Source organism: Pituophis catenifer, unplaced genomic scaffold (assembly GCF_029215685.1).
Source record: "Pituophis catenifer annectens isolate HBS135680 unplaced genomic scaffold, rPitCat1.0.hap2 SCAF_16, whole genome shotgun sequence".
In the NCBI taxonomy this organism is placed as follows: domain Eukaryota; kingdom Metazoa; phylum Chordata; class Lepidosauria; order Squamata; family Colubridae; genus Pituophis; species Pituophis catenifer.
The window spans coordinates 13,929,216-13,949,861 of NW_027256896.1; the positions used below are offsets into that span (position 1 = coordinate 13,929,216).

At 45.2% G+C, this 20,646-nt stretch overlaps 2 protein-coding genes across 2 annotated transcripts in view; both read right to left on the bottom strand.

Annotated features, from left to right (window-relative positions):
- Nucleotides 1-11,100, bottom strand: part of LOC139325453 (apolipophorins) — a 75,101-nt gene extending 64,001 nt beyond the window's left edge. Inside the window, exons 1-9 of the mRNA XM_070955337.1 lie at nt 11,007-11,100; nt 10,552-10,602; nt 8,779-8,939; nt 8,211-8,249; nt 7,324-7,377; nt 5,973-6,110; nt 5,348-5,537; nt 4,134-4,270; nt 526-629 (exon numbers count right to left, since the gene is read on the bottom strand). Of these exons, the coding sequence (XP_070811438.1) occupies nt 526-629; nt 4,134-4,270; nt 5,348-5,537; nt 5,973-6,110; nt 7,324-7,377; nt 8,211-8,249; nt 8,779-8,939; nt 10,552-10,602; nt 11,007-11,100 (968 nt within the window). The remainder of the gene's footprint in view (nt 1-525; nt 630-4,133; nt 4,271-5,347; nt 5,538-5,972; nt 6,111-7,323; nt 7,378-8,210; nt 8,250-8,778; nt 8,940-10,551; nt 10,603-11,006) is intronic.
- A 1,460-nt stretch (nt 11,101-12,560) lies between these two features.
- Nucleotides 12,561-20,646, bottom strand: part of ABCC6 (ATP binding cassette subfamily C member 6) — a 44,225-nt gene continuing 36,139 nt past the window's right edge. The window contains exons 27-31 of the mRNA XM_070954858.1: nt 19,716-19,862; nt 19,103-19,261; nt 17,615-17,781; nt 15,328-15,522; nt 12,561-14,837 (exon numbers count right to left, since the gene is read on the bottom strand). Coding sequence (XP_070810959.1) covers nt 14,726-14,837; nt 15,328-15,522; nt 17,615-17,781; nt 19,103-19,261; nt 19,716-19,862 — 780 coding nt within the window. The 3' untranslated portion in view covers nt 12,561-14,725. The remainder of the gene's footprint in view (nt 14,838-15,327; nt 15,523-17,614; nt 17,782-19,102; nt 19,262-19,715; nt 19,863-20,646) is intronic.

Below are 20,646 nucleotides of genomic sequence, written 5' to 3' on the forward strand. Positions count from 1 at the left end.
CAGGTAGAGGAAAAAGGATGCCACACTAGGAGGAGAGTCTATGGTGGGGGGAACCGGACTTCCGGTTGGCAGAGGAAAAAGGACGCTGTGCTAGGAGGAGAGTCTATGGTAGGGGAACCAGACTTCCGGTCAGCAGAGGAAAAAGGACGCTGTGCTAGGAGAAGACTCTATGGTAGGGGAACTGGACTTCCGGTCAGCAGAGGAAAAAGGGTGCCGTGCTAGGAGGAGAGTCTATGGTAGGGGAACTGGACTTCCGGTCAGCAGAGGAAAAAGGGCGCCGTGCTAGGAGGAGACTATGATGGGGGAACTGGACTTCTGGTTGGCTCCAGAATTGAACGGGGGCTTCTGGTTAGGACCTTTGTGGCTCTTTGAGTGTTTAAGGTTGCTGACCCCTGCCCTAAGTGTAAACACCCATTTATGTGGAGCAGAGTGAGAGATCTTGTGGTTGACTTTGATAAATCCTAATTAAATGTTCCATGTTGCCTTCTTCTGAGTTACTTCTGGGCCCATATTTAGCCACTTTACCAGTTATCTTGACATTTGGAAGAAGGACTCTTCCACAGGTCCATCAAGGCATCGGTGGAGACCTGCCGAAGTGCAAACACCAAATTCAGGAACAGATCTGTAGGCTGCGGAGAAAAAGAGGACCTGGATTAGGGTTTAATACATTTAAAAATCAATAGTCTGGAAAATGTCTCCCAGTACCAAATTGGATGAAATGCAAAACATCATAACCATGTGTTGGAAAGGATGTATTCTCAAGGGACTAAGAAAAGTGCCGGAAAGAAAAATGAAATCTTGAAAGCAGGTCTGATAACTCCATCTCATTATAGTTTTCTTCATGACTGTGATGGTATGTGCGAAAGACCTTGAGAGAAGGAGCAAAGAAATGCTGTTTAGGGAATGGTCAGAAAAGAGAAAGCATAGCCTGCAACTGAATAATGGGCTAGGTAAGAAGCTTGGAAGGAACCTCCTTAGTTTCTCAGACTGTGAAAGAGACGATGGTAGATCTGCACTTTCAGGCTTGAAGATTGATGTCAAGTACTGTAGATCAGATAGGAAACACAACTGGATGAGCTGATTCTATTTTATTTTAAAGCTACATTAATAGAATCTTCCAAAACCTAGCTGTCTTGAAATTTATAATGCTGGGAAAGGTAGAAGGAAAAGGAAGAGAATGAGTAGAAACAAGGTGAATAGATTCAATTATAATGTTGATGGATACACTGGTAGAACATCTAAAGAAGCAGTTGGGGATGTTTCATTCTAGAGAAGAGAAGAGTGATTGGTTTCAGTCAATAATTACTTGATGTCAGTATAAAAGACCAAGTCCACATGTGGAGAAAGACTCAAACTGATTTATTTCTAAAAACTGTGCACAGGAACCTCCTCCACTAATAGTTAGCATCTCCTTAGAGTTAGATAAGGGTCAACAGCACTCAAGGGAGGAGGGGTGGACTTAGTTCACTTGTGGCTATGTAGGGATTCTAGGTTGATCCCTCATTTAACGCTCACCCTGTCGGGTGCAAGAAATAGGGAATCAGGGTTAGATCCAGTGGTGGAATTCAAAATTTTTTACTACCGGTTCTGTGAGCGTGGCTTGGTGGGCATGGCATGGCTTGGTGGGCATGGCAGGGGAAGGATACTGTAAAATCTCCAGTCCCTCCCCACTCCAGGGGAAGGCTACTGCAAAATCCCCATTTCCTCCCGATCAGCTGGGACTCAGGAGGCAGAGAATAGATGGGGGTGGGGCCAGTCAGAGGTGGTATTTACCAGTTCTCCGAACTACTCAAAATTTCCGCTACCGGTTCTCCAGAACTGGTCAGAACCTGCTGAATAGCACCTCTGGTTAGATCCAAAATGGGAATAAGTTTATTTCATGCTTCCTCTAAACAAGAATAGGAACTGCTTATGGTCAAGGCGAATTGGTGGTAGATAAGAGTCAATAGAATCCAAGGTAGATTGGACTGAGATCTCTTGTGGGCATGGCATGCTTGACCCTTCCCTTGGGCTCAGCTTGGTCATCTCCTACATGCCCCCAGATTCTGCCATTGTTCTCCTACACGTTGATGATACACAATCAGCCCATTAAAAGGCTAAATAAGGGAACAAATACAAGCTTTCTGGATTCTTGCCTTTAAGCTATGTATCACTGATGCTTTTCTACAGCAGCATCAGCAATTAAAGAAGAAGTGAACCCAAAATCTTGTCCCTTTTGAGGGGAATCTAACCCAGAGGGAGTTCCCACTCCCCCAAGCCAACTCTTTCTTTCTTTCCTACCTCCCTTTCTATAGCTTCCTCTTTCTCCCTGTCTGCCTTTTTGCTCAATTCACAGCCCATTATTTAATCCCATTTACATTCAATCTGATCCTACAATGGGTGGGCAGCAGCTCTATAGAGGCTCCCCTCTGAGTGACAAGCATTTCCTCCTCTGCTTTCAATGGGGGACGAGGGAGATTCCTCCCAAGCTTCTTTCATTCTTGTTTTGCTTGCCTGAATGGCCTGTATAATCTCACCCCATTTGAAAGCACAAAAATAATAATAGCAGGGGACAAGGGAGACTATGCCTGGCTAGTAAAGACGGGGTTTCCAAGGTGATCTTGTGGACAATTCCCATAAGCCTCTTCCTAAACAAGAGGAGTTTTTTTTTTTTAAAGGATGCAGATTTGGAGATAAGGAGAGTAAGTTGGAGCAGAGAAATATAACACAGATGGCTAGGCCTACAAGATGCGGTCGACACAGGATAAAGGGAAAATGTAGGTGGTCCTCAACTTACAGGAGTTTGCTTAGTGACCATTCAAAGTTACAACAGCACTGAGAAAAGCGACTTACGGATGTTTTTCACACAACCGTGGCCACGTTCCCATGATCACCTAACCCAGAGGTCTGCAACCTTAAACACTCAAAGAACCATTTGGACCCGTTTCCCACAGAAAAGAAAACACCGGGAGCCACAAAAACCCTTCCCGTGCCTGACTGTTTCTTGAGCGGCCACAAAACTAGCATATGTAGTTGAATTAAATGTTCTGTTTTCTTCTGAAACTTTTCTTGGATTTATCCATGGTTGTTTTTTTTTTTTTTTAAATTTGATTTATATGCCGCCCTTCTCCGGAGACTCAGGGCGGCTTACAATGCTTTAAGCAATAGGCTTCATACTTTTGTATATTTTATACAAAGTCAGCTTATTGCTCCCACAAACTGGGTCCTCATTTAACCTACCTTAGAAAGGATGGAAGGCTGAGTCAACCTTGAGCCTTGGAGAGATTCGAACCAGCAGTAAATTGCAGGCAGCTGTGTTAATAACAGGGTGCATTAAACCACTGTACTATCAAGGCTCTACCGGTTGGCCTACCGGGGGTTGAAAAGTTCAATAAATCGCGTGCCAGCGGGTGTCAGACATTGGCGGTTGTGACGCATATTTTGAGTGACAGGGAGCCGCAGCAGAGGGGTGAAAGAGCCACATGCAGCTCCAGAGCCACAGGTTGCTGACCCCTGACCTAATCAAAATTGAGATGCTTGGCAACTGACTCACATGTCAGTGTCCCAGAGTCATGTGATCCAGAGGTGGGGTCCACATAATTTACCTACTGGTTCGCCCAGCACTGAAAATGTGAGCGCACCTCCGCGCATGCACTTTGCTCACATGTGCAGCTTCCACGCATGCACACTGAGGTGGCTCAGTGGCTAAGACACTGAGCGTGTCGATCGAAAGGTCGGCAGTTCAGCGGTTCGAATCCCTAGTGCCGCGTAATGGGGTGAGCTCCCGTTCCTTGTCTCAGCTTCTGCCAACCTAGCAGTTCGAAAGCAGGTAAAAAATGCAAGTAGAAAAATAGGGACCACCTTTGGTGGGAAGGGAACAGCGTTCTGTGCGCCTTTGGTGTTGAGTCATGCCAGCCACATGACCACGGAGACGTCTTCGGACAGCGCTGGCTCTTCGGCTTTGAAACAGAGATGAGCACCACCCCCTAGAGTCGGGAATGACTAGCACATATGTGCGAGGGGAACCTTTATCTTTACTGTGGAGAGAACTTCTGCCCAACCTATTTTATTTTATTTGGAAAGGGATGAAGGCAATCTTGAAGGTATGAGTTGGGGTGCTCTGTGTGGCCAATCATGATAATTCAATAAGCTACCTCGGTATCCATGGTAGATTTCACGCAGAGCTTCTGAAGAACATTAGCTACTTCTTCCATTTCCTCCTCTTTGGACAATGGTGCCATTTTCTCTTTTTGATAGAGCAGGCTGCTTTCATAGATGTCACTAGTGGGTACTAGAGAAATGAAAACAGCATTACATTACACCGAAAGCATCGTTCAAAGATGTTTGTTCCCTAATATGGAACAGTAAGTTCCATTCTTCTTCCTTGATGAATGGAAGTGTCAAGGTTCCAAGTAATATGTCCCCAGAATGAAAAAATCCAAGGTTTCCATATTTCATCAAGGTCTCTTTATTAGGAACATATCAAATTGGCAAGGTCATGGTGTAATTCCAGATCTGGAATTTCACCCACTAAAAGCAAAAGTTTGAAACTCCCTCCCCCACCCCAACTCATGGTCACAATCTCTAATCAGCTCACAGTCCATCGTTCGATGACTCCAAACTCCACCTTCAGCCAGCTGCAAGCACCTTCTCAGTTCCCGTGGGAAAGAATGCCAGGTAGCCAATAACATCTCTACAACCCCCGTTTCTACTGCTAGAATGTGGCGAGCCTGAAGCATCGTTAAAGAAAGCTAAGAAAAGAATAGGCAAGGACTACAATAAAATAGGGATGCAGTGGCTCAATGGCTAAGACACTGAGCTTGTCGATCGAAAAGTCGGCAGTTCAGCCGTTCGAATCCCTAGTGCCGCAAAACGGGGTGAGCTCCCGTTCCTTGTCCCAGCTTCTGCTAACCTAGAAGTTCGAAAGCACATTAAAAAATGCAAGTAGAAAAATAGGGACCACCTTTGGTGGGAAGGTAACAGCGTTCCATGCGCCTTTGGCGTTGAGTCATGCCGGCCACATGACCACGGAGACGTCTTTGGACAGCGCTGGCTCTTCGGCTTAGAAACGGAGATGAACACCAGCCCCCTAGAGTCAGGAACGACTAGGATGCTTGTATAGGGGAATCTTTACCTTTACCTTTTTACAATAAAATATGGCTACACATACGTCAGCTTCAGGGTCGACCAGAAGTACCAAACCTGTTTTATTTTGGGATCCAAGGAGAAGCAACATCCGCTAACCACTGTCCAGAGACAGTGAATTAAAGCAGTAACAAATCACCGTTCTTTGGCTCTACCCAATAGTAGGGTTGGCCAAGCCACAGTCATCCCATTAATTTGTTCTTGCTTGGAGGCATCAACCAACCTTTTTCCTGGGATATACTATGAGCTTCAGTTCGGAAGAGCTTCAAGTCTGTCCGAGTTTGCATCTTCACTCCACTGCCCTTCCTTGCAGGAGGTGTAACAAGGTGGTACTCCATACATTTGATTTCCGCAAGGATCCCTTTCTCCTCAAATCTCTGGATACATTCAAGTTTGGAAGACAGAAGTTGCTCCTGGGGGTGAAGCAGACACACGTGATCTAATAGATCAGTCATGAAGATCTATTATCAATAGCAATAGCACTTAGACTTATATACCTCTTCATAGTACTTTTACTCTAAGCGGTTTACAGAGTCAGCCTCTTGTCTCCAACAATCTGGGTCCTCATTTTACTGACCTCGGAAGGATGGAAGGCTGAGTCAACCTTCAATCAGTGAGATTTGAACTGCCGAACTGCAGCTGGCAGTCAGCTGAAGGAGCCTGCAGTGCTGCACTCTAACAACTGTGCCACTTCGGCTCTTGTAATCAATGCCATTTCAGACATAATAAAATGGAGGGCAATTATTTTTCATTTAGGGATGCTATTTCTAACTGGCATCACAGTTGCTAAAAGCCCCCCCAAAGCAGGACACAATTAACAGGGGAAAAAAAATTAAAATTAAAGTTACCGATGCATTGGGAAGAGCCACAGATTTCAGAGAAGTAAATCCAGAAAAATGGTGAGAACACAAGTTGAAGTCTTTCATCTTCAGAAGGACCGAACCTTTCTGTCGGTACTGAGTGCGGCATTTCCCTGAAATATCCACCTGAAGTCACAATAGGTAAGATAAGAATAAATTGAATTGACCTTGAATAAAATTGAATAAATTGAATAAATTGAAGGGACCTTGGAGGTCTTCTAGTCCAGCCCCCTGATCAAGCAGAAGTCCCTGTATCATTTCACACAAGTGACTGTCCAGTATTGTTTTCCTTTGTAAGGAAAACAAAGTCAGGATTGCTTTGGGTACCTTAGTTACCCAAAACGTAATTCTAACCCAGTGATGGCGAACCTTTTTGGCACTGGTCATGTGGAAACATTGCACGCACATGTGTGCTTGTCAGGGCCACGCTCCGGAAAAGCCGAACTTCCGGGTTCTAGCGTGTATGTGTGCCCGACGATCAGCTGGCCGGTGCTTCACTGCCATGTGTGTGAAGGGATTGCGCTCCGGAAAAGCTGAACTTCCAGGTTCTGGTGCATATGCGCACCTGACATTCAGCTGGCTGGGGCGCATGCGCACACCGGTTTTTGGCACTACCACATGTGTGAAGAACAGCTGATTGTCACACGCACATGCGTGCCAGAAACCTGGAAGACTAACAGGCAAGGCCGCATGTGCCGGGCAACATGGCTTTGTGTACCACGTTGGGCACGCATGCCATAGGTTCTCCATCACGGTTCTAACCCATAGCTTAGCAGAAATAAAGGAGATGGGTGAGAAATGGTACTAAAATGGTAGCGCAGGAATGAGACACTTCTGGGCCATAAACCCCATCCAGTTTGTCAGGCTGACTAATCTGAGTTATCTTTCACTGTCCTGGCTGCCTCCCATCAGACCTATCCAGGGGTGGGCTTCAAAAATTTTAGCAAAGAGTTCTCTACCCAGTTGCTGGGTGGGCGTGGCCATGGTGGGCATGGCCATGGCTGGGCGGGAGGCATTTCTGCCCTCCCCAGGCTCTGGAGGCTTTCCTTGAGCCTCTGGGAGGGTGAAAACAGCCTCCCCAGGCTCCAGAGGCTTGTTTACGGCCTTCCCGAACTTCCAGTAGACCCATTTTTCACCCTCTCCAAGCCTCTGCATGTGCCCTGCACTTACCTGCATCCAAAACAGGCCGCATGGGGACTCCTGGGAGGGGCGGGGCAGGGTGGGCACGGCCAGCCAGGAGTGGGATTTGGGAGTTCTCCGAACTGCACAGAATCTTAGCTAGAGGTTCTCGCGAACCCCCAGCAGCCCAACCCTGGACCTATCAAAGCGTCACACTTACTGACATTGTAATTGGGATGTTGCATTGGTTTGTTCCTCCGGTGCCCTCCTCTTTCTAAAAATGGCAACAGCTTTTTAGAAGCTGAGATATAAACAGTGATAGCAGTGGGACATAGGAATATGGGGTTACCAAACTCACAGCCTTATGAATGGGTTAAACTCAGCGTTGTGTTTTAAAGAGCTTCACCTCTTCCACGCTGTTGTTGGCAGCGGCTCCCAACGATGATGTCTGGAGACCACTCAGAACACCCCGTTTGATGTTTAGGGCCCAAGTTGACTCATTCTTCTGGGGAAAGATCTTCAGAACTTTCCCATTGTGAAAACAAAACCACAGTGGGTATCGCTCCAAAATTTCCCTAGAAGACAATAAGATTTCTTTTTTTTTTTTTTTAAAAAAAAAGCAAGCTAAGGAAATGCGAGCGCATTATGTGAAGACCTAACCCCCTGGTGAAGTCTACAATGCTGGAGAAGGAGAGAGAAGAAGTGGATGACCAACAGCAAGGGGATGGACTCAGTTATAGTGTGCCATTGGAAGGACTGAAGGACCAGGTTGGAGACAGATGGTTATGGACGAAAAACTATCTATGTAGCCTTTAAAAGTTGACATCAATTTGCACACAATCAATCAATCAATCAATCAATCAACGCAAAGATGTAGTTCTCTGCAAAAAGCTGAAATACTGGGAAAGATGGAAAGAAAGAGAAGAGGTCAACCAACAGCAAAATGGGTAGACTTAGTTATATGGTGATGGGAGCACCATGGGAAGGCTGGAATCCCAAAGTAGCATTCTACTTAGTAGATTTTTTCCCATCTTGCTCAAAGGTTTTTATTTTTTTAAACCCAGAACTGTTTTACCTTAAACTGTCATTTTCATTCATCAGCTTCACCTCGGATTCAAAGATGTTTTTGATCTGTACTCCTTGCAACTAGGGACAAGAACAGATGTCAACACAATATAACTCCCAAAACTGCTGAAGAAGATAGATAGATAGATAGATAGATAGATAGATAGATAGATAGATAGATAGATAGATAGACAGAGATAGAGACAGAGATAGATAGAGAAATAGATAGATACTGTAGATAGATAGATAGATGGACAGATAGATACTGTAGATAGATAGATACTGTAGATAGATAGATAGATGGACAGATAGATACTGTAGATAGATAGATACTGTAGATAGATAGATAGATAGATAGATAGATAGATAGATAGATAGATACTGTAGATAGATACTGTAAATAGATAGACAGACAGACAGACAGACAGACAGACAGACAGACAGACAGATAGATAGATAGATAGATAGATAGATGGATGATAGGTAAACAGACAATAAATAACCTAGGGTGGATGGATGGATGGAAGAGAGAGAAGAGAGAGAGAGAAAGAGAACCTAGGATGAAGGAATGGGAGGTGGGTAGATAGATAGACAAATAGACCCTACTCACTTTTAAAATTCGACGACAATTTGCCAATACTTCGACCACAACTGTACTTTCTAGGGTGATGCCACCTCTCTGGTAGGCCCTTCCTTGAAGGAACGTAGTGGTAGATGTTGAGTAGCTATAGCTGAACCTGGATCCCACGGAAACAGTTGGTGTGCTAAAACCTGTGAAAGCAAAGAAAGGTTCTGAGACAGTGTCTTGATGATGCCCAGTTGTTTAAAGCAGCTTTCAACGAAATCATTTAGGTTGATGCAATAAATTAGTCCATATGTTGGAATTCATTGTTAGAATATATTTCTATGCAACAACTACAGTAGTATTTAGCCAGTAGTTGGCAGTGTACACAAGTTTGGATCTATGTTATATATCCTATGATCTTTTGTTCTAAGTAGAATTTCCTTTTTCCTGTTACAGTAAAAGTTAAGCAGTAAAGCACATGGTGACTGTACTCTTTAGTGTTTGCTCTGTAGTGCTATATATAAACAGAATTTATAACACTATATGATCAGGCATTAGAGAATATTAGAGAGAGAGCTTTTGCAACTCTTCCTGAGTGTCTACCGGATATGGTCAAAACAATGAAGATGGTAGCTATGAAGATACAGTCAAAGTTCCACCCATTTTTATTGTATTATTAAGTTCTAAATATTTCAATATAATTTTTGGAAGAGGCATTAGAGTGGACTGCCTTGGGAGTGCAAACACTAGAAGGAATATTATGTTCTGATCTTTTGGAGACAGAGAAGGCGTCCTACATTCCTGGGATCTCATTTTATGAGTTTCAGTTTCATTAAAACTGCCCAGAATATCATCGGGCTCCAGCTACCAGCCCTGGATGACATCTTCGAATCTCGCTGTTTGAGGAAGTTGCATAACATTCTCAGAGACTCTTCCCATCCTGCTTACAATCTTTTTGGACTGTTGCCTTCTGGCAGAAGATACAGAACAATTAAAACTCGGACCATGTGTCTTCTGAATAGTTTTTATCCCAAAGCTATAATGGCACTCAACAATGAACTAAAGGGCCACCATCAGTGAGCTGTTGGACAGCATTACTTGGTCTGTTGTGTGGATGTTTGAATGGTTCAGGGGTGGGGAATTTGTGGTGGGTGGGAGGGTGTTTGGGGATTGTTGTGTGTGTTGGACCTGGTCTTTGGGTGTTAAGTGAATTTCGTTGTATGGGTATACTGTGTAAATACGTACAATGACAATAAAGTTAATGTGATGATGATGATGATGATGAAGTCCTTAGCGAGCTATCAACTCAGAAGAAGAAAGCAGAGGGGTTGCCCATCAAAGATTTGCCCTGGTCCCATCTATTTCTTTCATCAAATCAACCCATCATGGTTCAAACCCATCGTCCCTCAAGGTGTTAACATGTCTAATGCAGGGATGGGTTCTACTTACCTTTACTACTGGTTTGCAACAGGGCCGTGCGCACACTCTTGCTTCGCTTACATGCGCGCATGCACTCTTCTATGCAAGCGGAGAAGCTTCTGCGCATGCGCAGAAGCGTTTTGATGACGTCAGGGTCAGTGGGCGGAGCCTCCCGCTGGTTTTACTACCAGTTCTATAGAACTGGTGCGAACCAGAGGCAACCCACCACTGCTCTAATGCTTCTATAGTTCAACTAAAGGCTTACTTCTTAAACGGACAGCACACATTCAGATGGTGGATATGTGGATTAACCAGTGAAAGGACACAGAAAGGGGCGAGCAGATTAATATCCCTTATATTTGGGCGTTTTCTTACTAAGAATTTGCCTCGTCATCTTACCTGCACACTGAGACGAACAAGAGTATCTGTGCCTGAAATTTTCTGGGTCTCCTACAACGACAAACCAAGAGCAACAGTCGAAAAAGCATTTGCAAGGAATGCCAGGGTAGTTCTGACTTGGCTGTTTATTTATCGTAGGTCTAGGAAAACGTTCAAGGAGCAACATAACATTTGCAGAAAGTCATGCCGGTCGTCTTGGAAACCGCCACGTTTACGCAAGGACGGGATGAATGGATTCAGGAGCGGGCGAAACAGCTCCGTTTTGAGAACAAGCGTCTGTTGTAGCAGAACGGGCTCCCAGCTTCAAGGCCAGGAGGATTAAGGCATCAACCACTTGTCTGATTAGCCTTGGATGGGATCCAAGGTCTCACCTCCACTCTAAATATATCATCAGCTGGAGGGCTTCACATCGGGAAACTACAGTCTATGTCAGTGGTAGCAAACCGTTTACTCACTGAGTGCCAAACAGGTACGCGCTTTGCGCATGTATGTGCTATCCACGCTAATGCATGGCTCCTCCCCCGTGCCCTGCTTGTGCAACCGCACCATTTGCACATGCGCACGGCTTTCACACGGCTCCCCTGTGCGCTGTGTGCACAATGGCACCATCTATGCACGCACACACGTGCAATTGTACCATTTGTGCATGTGCATGGTTTTCACATGTGGAATGCACGTGTGCGAACGCCATCAACGCAAACATGTTGGGCATGGTGTGGCTTGGTGGGCGTGGCTTGGTAGGCGTGGCAGGGGAAGGATACTGCAAAATCCCCATTCCCTCCCCACTCCTGGGGGAAGGATATTGCAAAATCTCATTTCCCACCCCACTCTGGGGCCAGCCAGAGGTGGTATTTGCTGGTTCTCCGAACTACTCAAAATTTCTGCTAACGGGTTCTCCAGAACCTGTTGGATTTCACCCCCGGTTTAATGGTGGACAGAACCACATGGTTTTGAGGTCCTGGGCAAAAAAGGCACATGTGTGTGTGTGTGTGAGAGAGATAGATTTATACCCTCTGTTGGGCTTTGAATTTGAGCTTGTATTCTGATTGGTTGTCAGAGTCCCGTGTGGTCATGCGGGGGTAACTTTGTAGGTCGTCTTTTGACTCCCAGGCTTGGTTGAGCCTTGCTGGGTGATGCTGTCTCCCCAGGTGCCATGTGGCGAGTTCTGTTGCTAGATGGGTAGAGGGCAAATCCTACCTTTGTTGGATCTTGGGTGAGGGCATTTGCTTATGAAGAGACCACCCAGCTATCTCTTTATCTCTTAAGTGCTGACATCTGCTGTGGGCTATTGAGAGTGTGGAGGCTATTAAGAGTGAGTCTGCTTCCTGCCTAAAAAAACATGTTTCTCCATTTCTCACCCAGGGAGGTATAGTATTCTGCCTTTTTAATATTTCCTAGAATGTTTCATTCTTCTACGAGAGGGGTGGGCGCTAACTCCTTGCATTCTGAACAGGAGCCCTTTTGTTCAGTGGCTGTGGTGGTCAGAAAGTTTTGATCTATACATGGACATTCCCTCCTCAGCCTCTTTCTTACAGCCTCAAGAAAACCTCACTATTTTATTTACAGTAGTGGCCACAATTGTGGAAACCTTTTGGGGAAAGTGTATTTTCTAAAAGTAGCTAATAACACCACTTTTTTTTTTTTTTTTTTTGGAGTAGTACCATAAAATTAGATATCAATGGAAAGATAATTGAATCAAGAATGTAATGCAGGGGTGAAATCCAGCAGGTTCTGACAGGTTCTGGAGAACCGGTAGTGGTTCCTTAATGCTCGGGTGAAACCTTTAAAAGTTTCCCCCCCTCCCAAAATTCATACGAAAATAAGCATGCATGCATTCTGGCTAATATACATTTCCTTGAATGCTAGTTTGCACAGACAAATAGGCAGTGTTCACAAACCCACACACCCAATACCTTGAATTTTGAGCAAGCCTTCCTAATATCCATGCTTAAGAAAACACTTTTCTATACAAATTTTCTACTTCTTTTTGTTTTATATTTTTTTATTAGACTTTTTGGATGCAATAAACATATGCAAAAAAAAAAAAAAAGATAGTGAGAAAAAGAGAAAAGGAAAGAAAAGGAAACACAGAGTAATGCCTTTTGCTGTTCTATGGAGTAATTATCATCTCATTTTTCTCCCCCATCTGCTCTGGCCCTTTTTAACCTCGAAATGATCAGTTCGGTCTTGTCTTCTTTCATCTTCGTCCATGTAAGATTTCCAGTTATTCAGAAAAAAAGGATTTGGGGTTTGTTTTTTTTTCACTTCCTGACCAGGTAAACGGGCTTCAGGTTTGACTGAAGTATTCACGACCAGAATAGCGAGAGAAACAAAAATGGCAAAGCCAGATATGTGGCATCTTAGGTAAGATTCAGAACGCGTGGAAGATTGACAAAACTGGCATTCAAAGCAAATGAAATCATCTCTCTTTTTGAGAGACCTGATCAACCACCTGGCTGGCTTTTGAACCCTTGAAATCGACAGGTGTGATTTCACTCAACTTTGGCCAACCTTGGTAGCTTATCACCAGATCCCTCCCATATGAAATACTGCAAAGTCCTCCGTTAAAATAGCACGGCTGGATAAAATCAGATGAAATCACTGGCCAAAGGACAGACAGACAGACACACACACACACACACACACACAGAGTAAGTGAGTTTCCACGGTTCCTTCTACTTACGCTTTGAGATGCCAACCACAAAGAGAGAGAACAGAACCATCACTTGCGGTAGCTCCATGATTTTGGAAACCAGCTCGGCCTTAGCAAAATCACATCAGGCCTCATCTCTTTTCAGAGGCAGCTCTGATGCAGGAGGGCAGTGAAAGCAGATCCCCCCCCACCTTTTACAAAGAAGGGCTTGAGTATTCCAGCTCTTTTTGCAAGGTGGAGGAGGGGCTGGGAAGGAGTGAGACAGAGAGGGACAGAGAGAGAGAGAGAGAAAGAGAGAGAAAAGAGGGGGGGGGACAAAGGGAGAATTGACGATGAGAGAGAGAGGGAGGGAGAGTTGACAATGAGAAGGCATCTCAACTGCCCTGCGCTAGTTGATTTTTGCTTCAATAGATGATTGCATCAAGGTTAGATCAAGGTGTGTTGGGAACTGAGCCATTGTGGGAACATGCGGTGAGAGGACAATAGCATCTTCTGGGAGGCTGACATCTATTGAGTTTGCAATGTATACAAAAATATACCAAAAAAATAGATGTTGAGACTCTAGAAAGAATGCAGAGAAGAGCAACGAAGACGATTAGGGGGCTAAAGTGTACGATGAATGGTTGCAGGGATTGGAAATGTCCAGTCTAATGAAAAGAAGGACTAGGAGTGGCATGACAGCAGTCTTCCAATAATTAAGGGGCTGCCACAAAGAAGAGGGAGTCAAGCTATTCTCCAAAGCATCTGAAAGCAGGCGAAGAAGCAATGGGTGGAAACTAATCAAGGAGAGAAGCAACTTAGAACTAAGGAGAAATTGCAATGACAATGAGAACAACTATCAGTAGAACGACTTGCCTCCAGAAATTGTGGATGTTCAATCCCTGGAGGCTTTTAAGAAGAGACTGGACTTCCAGTTGTCTGGAATGGTATGGGATTTCCCTTGCTCAAGCAGGGGTGGGTTGGACTAAAAGACCTCTAAGGTTCCCTTCCAACTCTGTTATTCTGAGGTGCTGATATTTCAACCAGTCTCCAACAGGATATAAGAGTTGGCTTTGCTGATCAGTTCAGCATGTAACCATTTCTGCAATTGTGTTGCTTTAATTGGGGACAAAGCCACAGGGCAGCGAAAGAGATTATGGGTAAATGGGTGACATCTTTGACACAATCACACCAAAAGGCAGGCCGTTGCAACGCATCCTGGCAATCATCTGAGCAGTGTTTTCGGCTGACAGGGACAGCGTCAGCGACGGCATCTGGTCAAGCCAGGTGTGGCTCAGTACTCGCAGCACGGATCATGGTCAGAGCATGCTGGTTTCAGCATTGTGGTACAGCAAAGGGCCATGCTGAAATTAAACTGGGAAGATTCAGACTTCTGTCCTCCATCTGCTAGGCGCTTACGCAGCGAGAGAAAGAGCGTCGGTCATTTCGCAAGCCAAGGATTGAGCTCTCCCTGCTTACAGCCAGAAAATTAAGAAAATGTCCTTTTTCAAACGAAGCATTCAGTCTGTTCTTTCCATTCGGTCACCTCAGCAGTCCTGAGTCCGCCGCCATTTTGTAGAATAGTCCCTTCTGGATTCTCAGCGCTTCTGGGGTATCGAATTCGGCCACTTGTCCGTTTTCCATCACTAAAATTCTACAAATATGAGAAACAAGCAAGGTTAGTCTACAAGACCAGTGTGTTCTGGCCCGCCAGGGGCCAGCAGAGCTGACAGCAGACTCGGACACTGAGGAGGTTGGGGAGGAACATGGGCCAGTCCTGGAGTCTGGGGAAGGTTCTGATGAGGGCTCTGCGTCGCAGGCAGAGAGTGGGACAGGGGCCTCGGACAGTTATCAGCTACCTTCGGAGTCAGAGATAAGTGAGGCAAAAGAACAGCTGGAGCCTGTTCCTGATATGCGCATGCACAGAGCTTCCAGGAGAATTCTATTCTATTCTATTCTATTCTATTCTATTCTATTCTATTCTATTCTATTCCATTCCATTCCATTCCATTCCATTCCATTCCATTCCATTCTAATATCGCCACATCTCCCTCTGTTTTTTCAGGCCATTTTATCTCCTTTTTTTCTATTTCTATTTTATGTATTTATTTGTCTTGAGAATCTTCTTCAAAGCCATTTCTTACCGGTCAAATTCCATCATGGCATTTAGCCGATGGGCGATGGTCAGAACTGTGCACTCCTTGAAGTGACTCCTTATGGTGGCCTGAATCTGCAGGTCTGTTTCAAGGTCCACAGCTGCGGTGGCCTCATCCAGAATCAGGATTTTGGCTTTCCGAAGTAAACCCCGAGCCAGGCAGATGAGCTGCCGTTGACCAACACTGGAAGAAGAATAGTGGGACAATTAAAACCTGAGATCGTCCCTGTGTAATGAATTGGAGAGAGGAATCCAATACTTCTGTCTATCGGACACACTTCCGTGGATCATGAGAAGGGCCTTGTATCACTTGTGAAAGGGGAAACGAGAAGGAGATTCTAGTTGTAGGAACATCTGGAACACTAGGGAGAGTGTTGAGCTATAATAACCATGAAGAAACACAAAAGACTTGTAACCAACCGACACACTGTTTGTATTTGTAATTGATGATGATTTTATGTTTTTATGTTTTATGTTTTATGTTTTTATCCGTGGGCTGTCAGACACCTGAATGCAAAATAACTACGTAGTATGATGGACTGCAGGGCCGGTGCAACGTGTAACATGTTCACACTGGTGCAATAGGACTGGGTGTTTTGTTAATATGATTTATTGGGTTAGGGATTTTCTGTCTTCACGGTGAATTGTATTGTGTTGGTTGTGGGAGTGCACTGAGGGAGCTCCACCAATCTCATTGCACATGTATTGTGCACTGACAATGAAGATTTGAATTGGATTGAATTGGAGACTTTAAGTGGTGTGGACTTTGACTCCCATACTGATCTGATTTCAAAACAATTCTTTAGAATGCAAATATGGCCTCTAACTGATTTAACAATCCCAATTAAGTGTATTTATTAGTAACAGACCCGTACTTCCATCCAGATATCTCTCCCTCCCCTCCGCTCATCCTCAGCCAATACTGTATACATCTGTTGCATCCAAAATAGTCTGGATGAGAGACCCGTTAAATTTACATTAATTTGAATGGTATACAATTTGCCGCAACTGATGGCATTTACATAATGATGCCATTATGCAAGTGGCCTCAATCACCACTAATGACAACAGTTGCAATTTAACCCTGAGTGACGGGCAATGCTTTCCTCAAACAATCTGTCCAAAGAAAAAGTTCACCACGCTATTATTTTAAGTGCTTTTTAGTGGTCCTATCTTTGAGGATAACTGAAATGTTAGGAATAAATGTTAGGATTTACCGTATTTTTCGGAGTATAAGATGCACCAGAGTATAAGACGCAGCTTAGTTTGGGGGGAAAAAAATAGGGGAAAAAATAATCTGCCTACCAGGGATTCATCTGGCTAGCGCCCTTAGTCTGGTTAGCTTCAGCACATTAGTTTGCTTTTAAAAGTATAAAAGTATACTTAAAAGTATGTTTGGGGATAAAAAATCTGAGAGGAAGCAGCAATGAGAAAAGCAGGCAAAGCACGTGGGGGGGGGAGATCGTTTCACTCGGCTAGCGCCTAGTTAGGGCTGAAAGAAAGCTTCTAAACAACAGCTGAGAGTCGGAGCAAAGCACAGAGATCGCTTCACTCGCTAGTGTCTCGTTAGTGCCTCATTAGAGCTGAAAACAAGCTTCGAAAAAGCTACATTCGGAGTTATAAGATGCACCCAAATTTTCAGCCTCTTTGGGAGGGGGGCGGGAAGGTCAGTGGTGAAATCCAAATTTTTTTACTTCCGGTTCTGTGGGCGTGGCTTGGTGGGCGTGATGTGGCTTGGTGGCCGTGGCTTGGTGGCCATGGCAGGGGAAGGATACTGCAAAATCTCCATTCCCATCCCACTCCAGGGGAAGGATACTGCAAAAACTCCATTCCCTCCCCACTCCAGGAGAAGGATACTGCAAAATCCCCATTCCCTCCCCATTCCTGGGGGGAGGATATTGCAAAATCAACATTCCCTCCCCACTCTGGGGCCAGCCAGAGGTGGTATTTGCCGGTTGTCCAAACTGCTCAAAATTTCCGCTACCGGTTCTCCAGAACCTGTCAGAACCTGCTGGATTTCACCCCTAGGGGAAGGTGCGTCTTATACTCTGAAAAATACGGTAAATATCAGCCAGCCTTTAAACCTAATCTTCCATCAATTACAAACCATCTCAAAAAAGTAAACCCAAGTCTAAACAAGGGGTGCTCATCAGAAACATTGATGAACCCATAACCCATAACTCAAAAAATAAAAAATAAAAATAAAAATAAAAAATAAAAAACCCCAAATCACAGCAGGAGATATTTTTCCTCTTTCCATCTTGGGCTTTGAATACCTGAGATCTCCACCTCCTTCAGAGCACTCGTAGGCCATCTGACCTGGCAGATCTGAAACAAAAGTCTTAAGCTGGGTCTGCTCCAAAGCGGTCCAGATGTCCTCATCTGAGCATTGATTCAAGGGATCGAGGTTCTCTCTCAAAGAACCCCCAAACAAGACTGGGTCCTGAGCACAGGGGGAGAAGAAACACAAGATATGGAGTCTACGTTCCATAGAACAGGAATGAAGATATCCTTGGGGATTCAATACAGGGGTGAAATGCTACCAGTTCAGACCAGTTCGGGTGAAACTGTAGTAAAAACTGCTAGCGGTTCGGGCGAATCGGTATTTCTGACGATCAGCTGGGCGACAATCAGCTGTGACTTGCTATTTATATTAGCTAGAATCGTCGGATTTCCTGCTTTCTAGCTAATCTAAATCGCGTGGCACAGCGGATTTCCCCACCTCGCTGTTGTACTTAACTTTGCAGACTCAGAAGGCTTCAAAATGTTCTTTCTTTAGCACTGCGCGGGTGCGCCTCAGGTGTGCATGCACGCGCAAAGCGCGCACTCGGTAGCAAACTCACAGAACCGGCAGCAGACTTCAGAGGATTTCACCCCTGATCCAATAGGCGCTACTGGATCAGGCGATGCAGTCTGAACTGGGAGCATTTCACCCCTGCTCCACAGCCACAAGAGACCCAAGTCCACCCCTCATGAATTCTGTTGACCCTCATCTAGTGCCAGTTTGGCTTGACTGTTAGTTGACCAGATTCTTGTGTATGGGGAGTATGTAATAAACTTTTAGTGCTGGAACTCAACTCAACTGAAGTTAATTGCGCCTGACAACTTGGTGTCATTGTGGTGTCCCATGCAGGGGTGGGCTGCTGGGGGTTCGCAGGGGTTCGAGAGAACCTCTAGCTAAGATTCTGTGCAGTTCGTAGAACCTCCAAATACCACTCCTGGCTGGCCCTGCCCACCCCACCCCGCCCCTCCCAGGAGTCCCCACGTGGCCTGTTTTGGACGCAGGTAAGTGCAGGGCATGCATGGAGGCTCGGGGAGGGTGAAAAACAGGTCTACCAGAAGTTCAGGAGGCCAGAAAAGGCCTTTTTCCGGCCTCCAGAGGGCCTCCGGAGCCTGGGGAGGCTGTTTTTGCTCTCCTGGAGGCTCAAGTAAAGCCTCCGGAGCCCGGGGAGGGCAAATACACCCCCCCAAGCCTGGTGCAGAAGGCTAACTATGCCACGCCCACCATGGCCATGCCCAGCCAGCAACCAGGCAGAGAACCCCTTGCTAAAATTTTTGAAGCGCACCCCTGGTCCCATGTCCACTCAGAAAATGTCCTATAAGATGACAAGATGGACTGCAAAAAAGATCTTGATCCCAGCTGAACATCATAGTGAAAGACTGAATGAAACATCTGGTGTCTGTTGAAGATATGGCTTGGGATATCAACATTATTGGGGGTGAATAGAACAATAACAAGTGAAAGTGACGGACTGGGTTCATACCTGTGGAACAATCGTAATCTTGCTTCTCAGGTTGTGCAGGCCCATTTCGGCAATGTTGATTTGATCAATGACAATCTCTCCATCAGCGGCTTCCACAAGCCTCAAAAGCCCCATCACAAGGGACGATTTCCCAGCCCCTGTTCTTCCAACAATGCCCACCTGCAAGAGAAAAACAGAGGTTGGGGAAGGAAGGACCTCCTGATGGGAAACAAGGAGAGAGAATGACTCTTCCGTATCCTGCTTTCTCAAATCATAGGAGTCTATCCTTATTATGTTCTCACCACAACCACCCCATGAGCTTTGCCTACTAAAAATATAAACCCAGTTCAAATAAACTTGTGGACTCACCGGTCCAGTAAGGACTTAGATCTGTATCTCACAGGTCTAAATCCAACAGCTTAACCCCTATTGCATGCTGGATGTTTTAAGGCACCAAACTTTCTAGTGAAAGGAAGAAGACTTTTGACTAGGTCAGGGGTCTCCAAACTTGGCAACTTTAAGTCTTTTGGATTTCAACTCCCAGAATTTCCCCCATGGTGGGGAATTCTGGAGTTGAAGTCTAGATATCTTTAAGTTGTCCAGGTTGAGAAACACTGCTCTATATATGTCTTACCTTCTCTTGAGGTTTGATCTTTAGGTTGATATTCTTCAGAGCTAGACTTAATTCTGGCCTGTATCGCAAACTATAGCCTCTGAATTCAATTGCCCCTTCAGTGGGCCAGCTGCCACCTTGGAGATGATCATCCAAGGTCCATGGAGCCTGAAAGAGATGTAACAACAATGCTAGCTCATAGTGTTGTGGTCTGCCAGCAGCCCGTGGAGCTGGCAGCGGAGTCGGACAGTGAGGAGGCTGGGGAGGAACATGGGCCAATCCTGGAGTCTGGGGAAGGCTAGGACGAGGGCTCTGTGTCGGAGGCAAAGATGGGGCCAGGGCCATCTGGGAGTTATGCACAGACTCTGGTGCCTCCAGAGTCAGATATCAGAGAGGTAGAGGAACAGGGGGGCCTGTTCCTAGTGCGTGCATGTGCAGAGCTGCCAGAAGGCAAGAACAGTTAAATCTAAAGGGACGACTCGGGAGTAAGGCCTGGAGATGATTGGCCCCTCCCATAAGGTTTAAAAGAGGAGCAAAGGCACGTGGGACCTTTGCAAGAAAGCAAAGTTGTTAATTCTGTTCCCAGTCGGCATCTCTTGTTTGTTTCTGAACTTCATGGGGCTTTGCCAAGTAAGGCCTTCAGCAGGGTGTCAAAGAAGATAAAGGTTGGTGATTATCTTGAAGGACTTCTTCTGAAGGACTTGTTTTGCAACTAATTGGGACTCAGCTGGGAATGAAAGTAATTCTCAACTGTTACAATGAAATAAGTTTATTTGGGACTAATTGTGTCTTGTAATGACTCAGTAAGCCTAGGTCACAACACATATTAGCAAATCCCAAAAGAAGCTCCAAGAGGCAAAACTACAAAAAACAAGATACGATTGCAGCAATAAGGACTTAAAAACTACTTCAGTGGGCTTTTTTCAGGAGGGCCAATGACAGACTTGCTTCC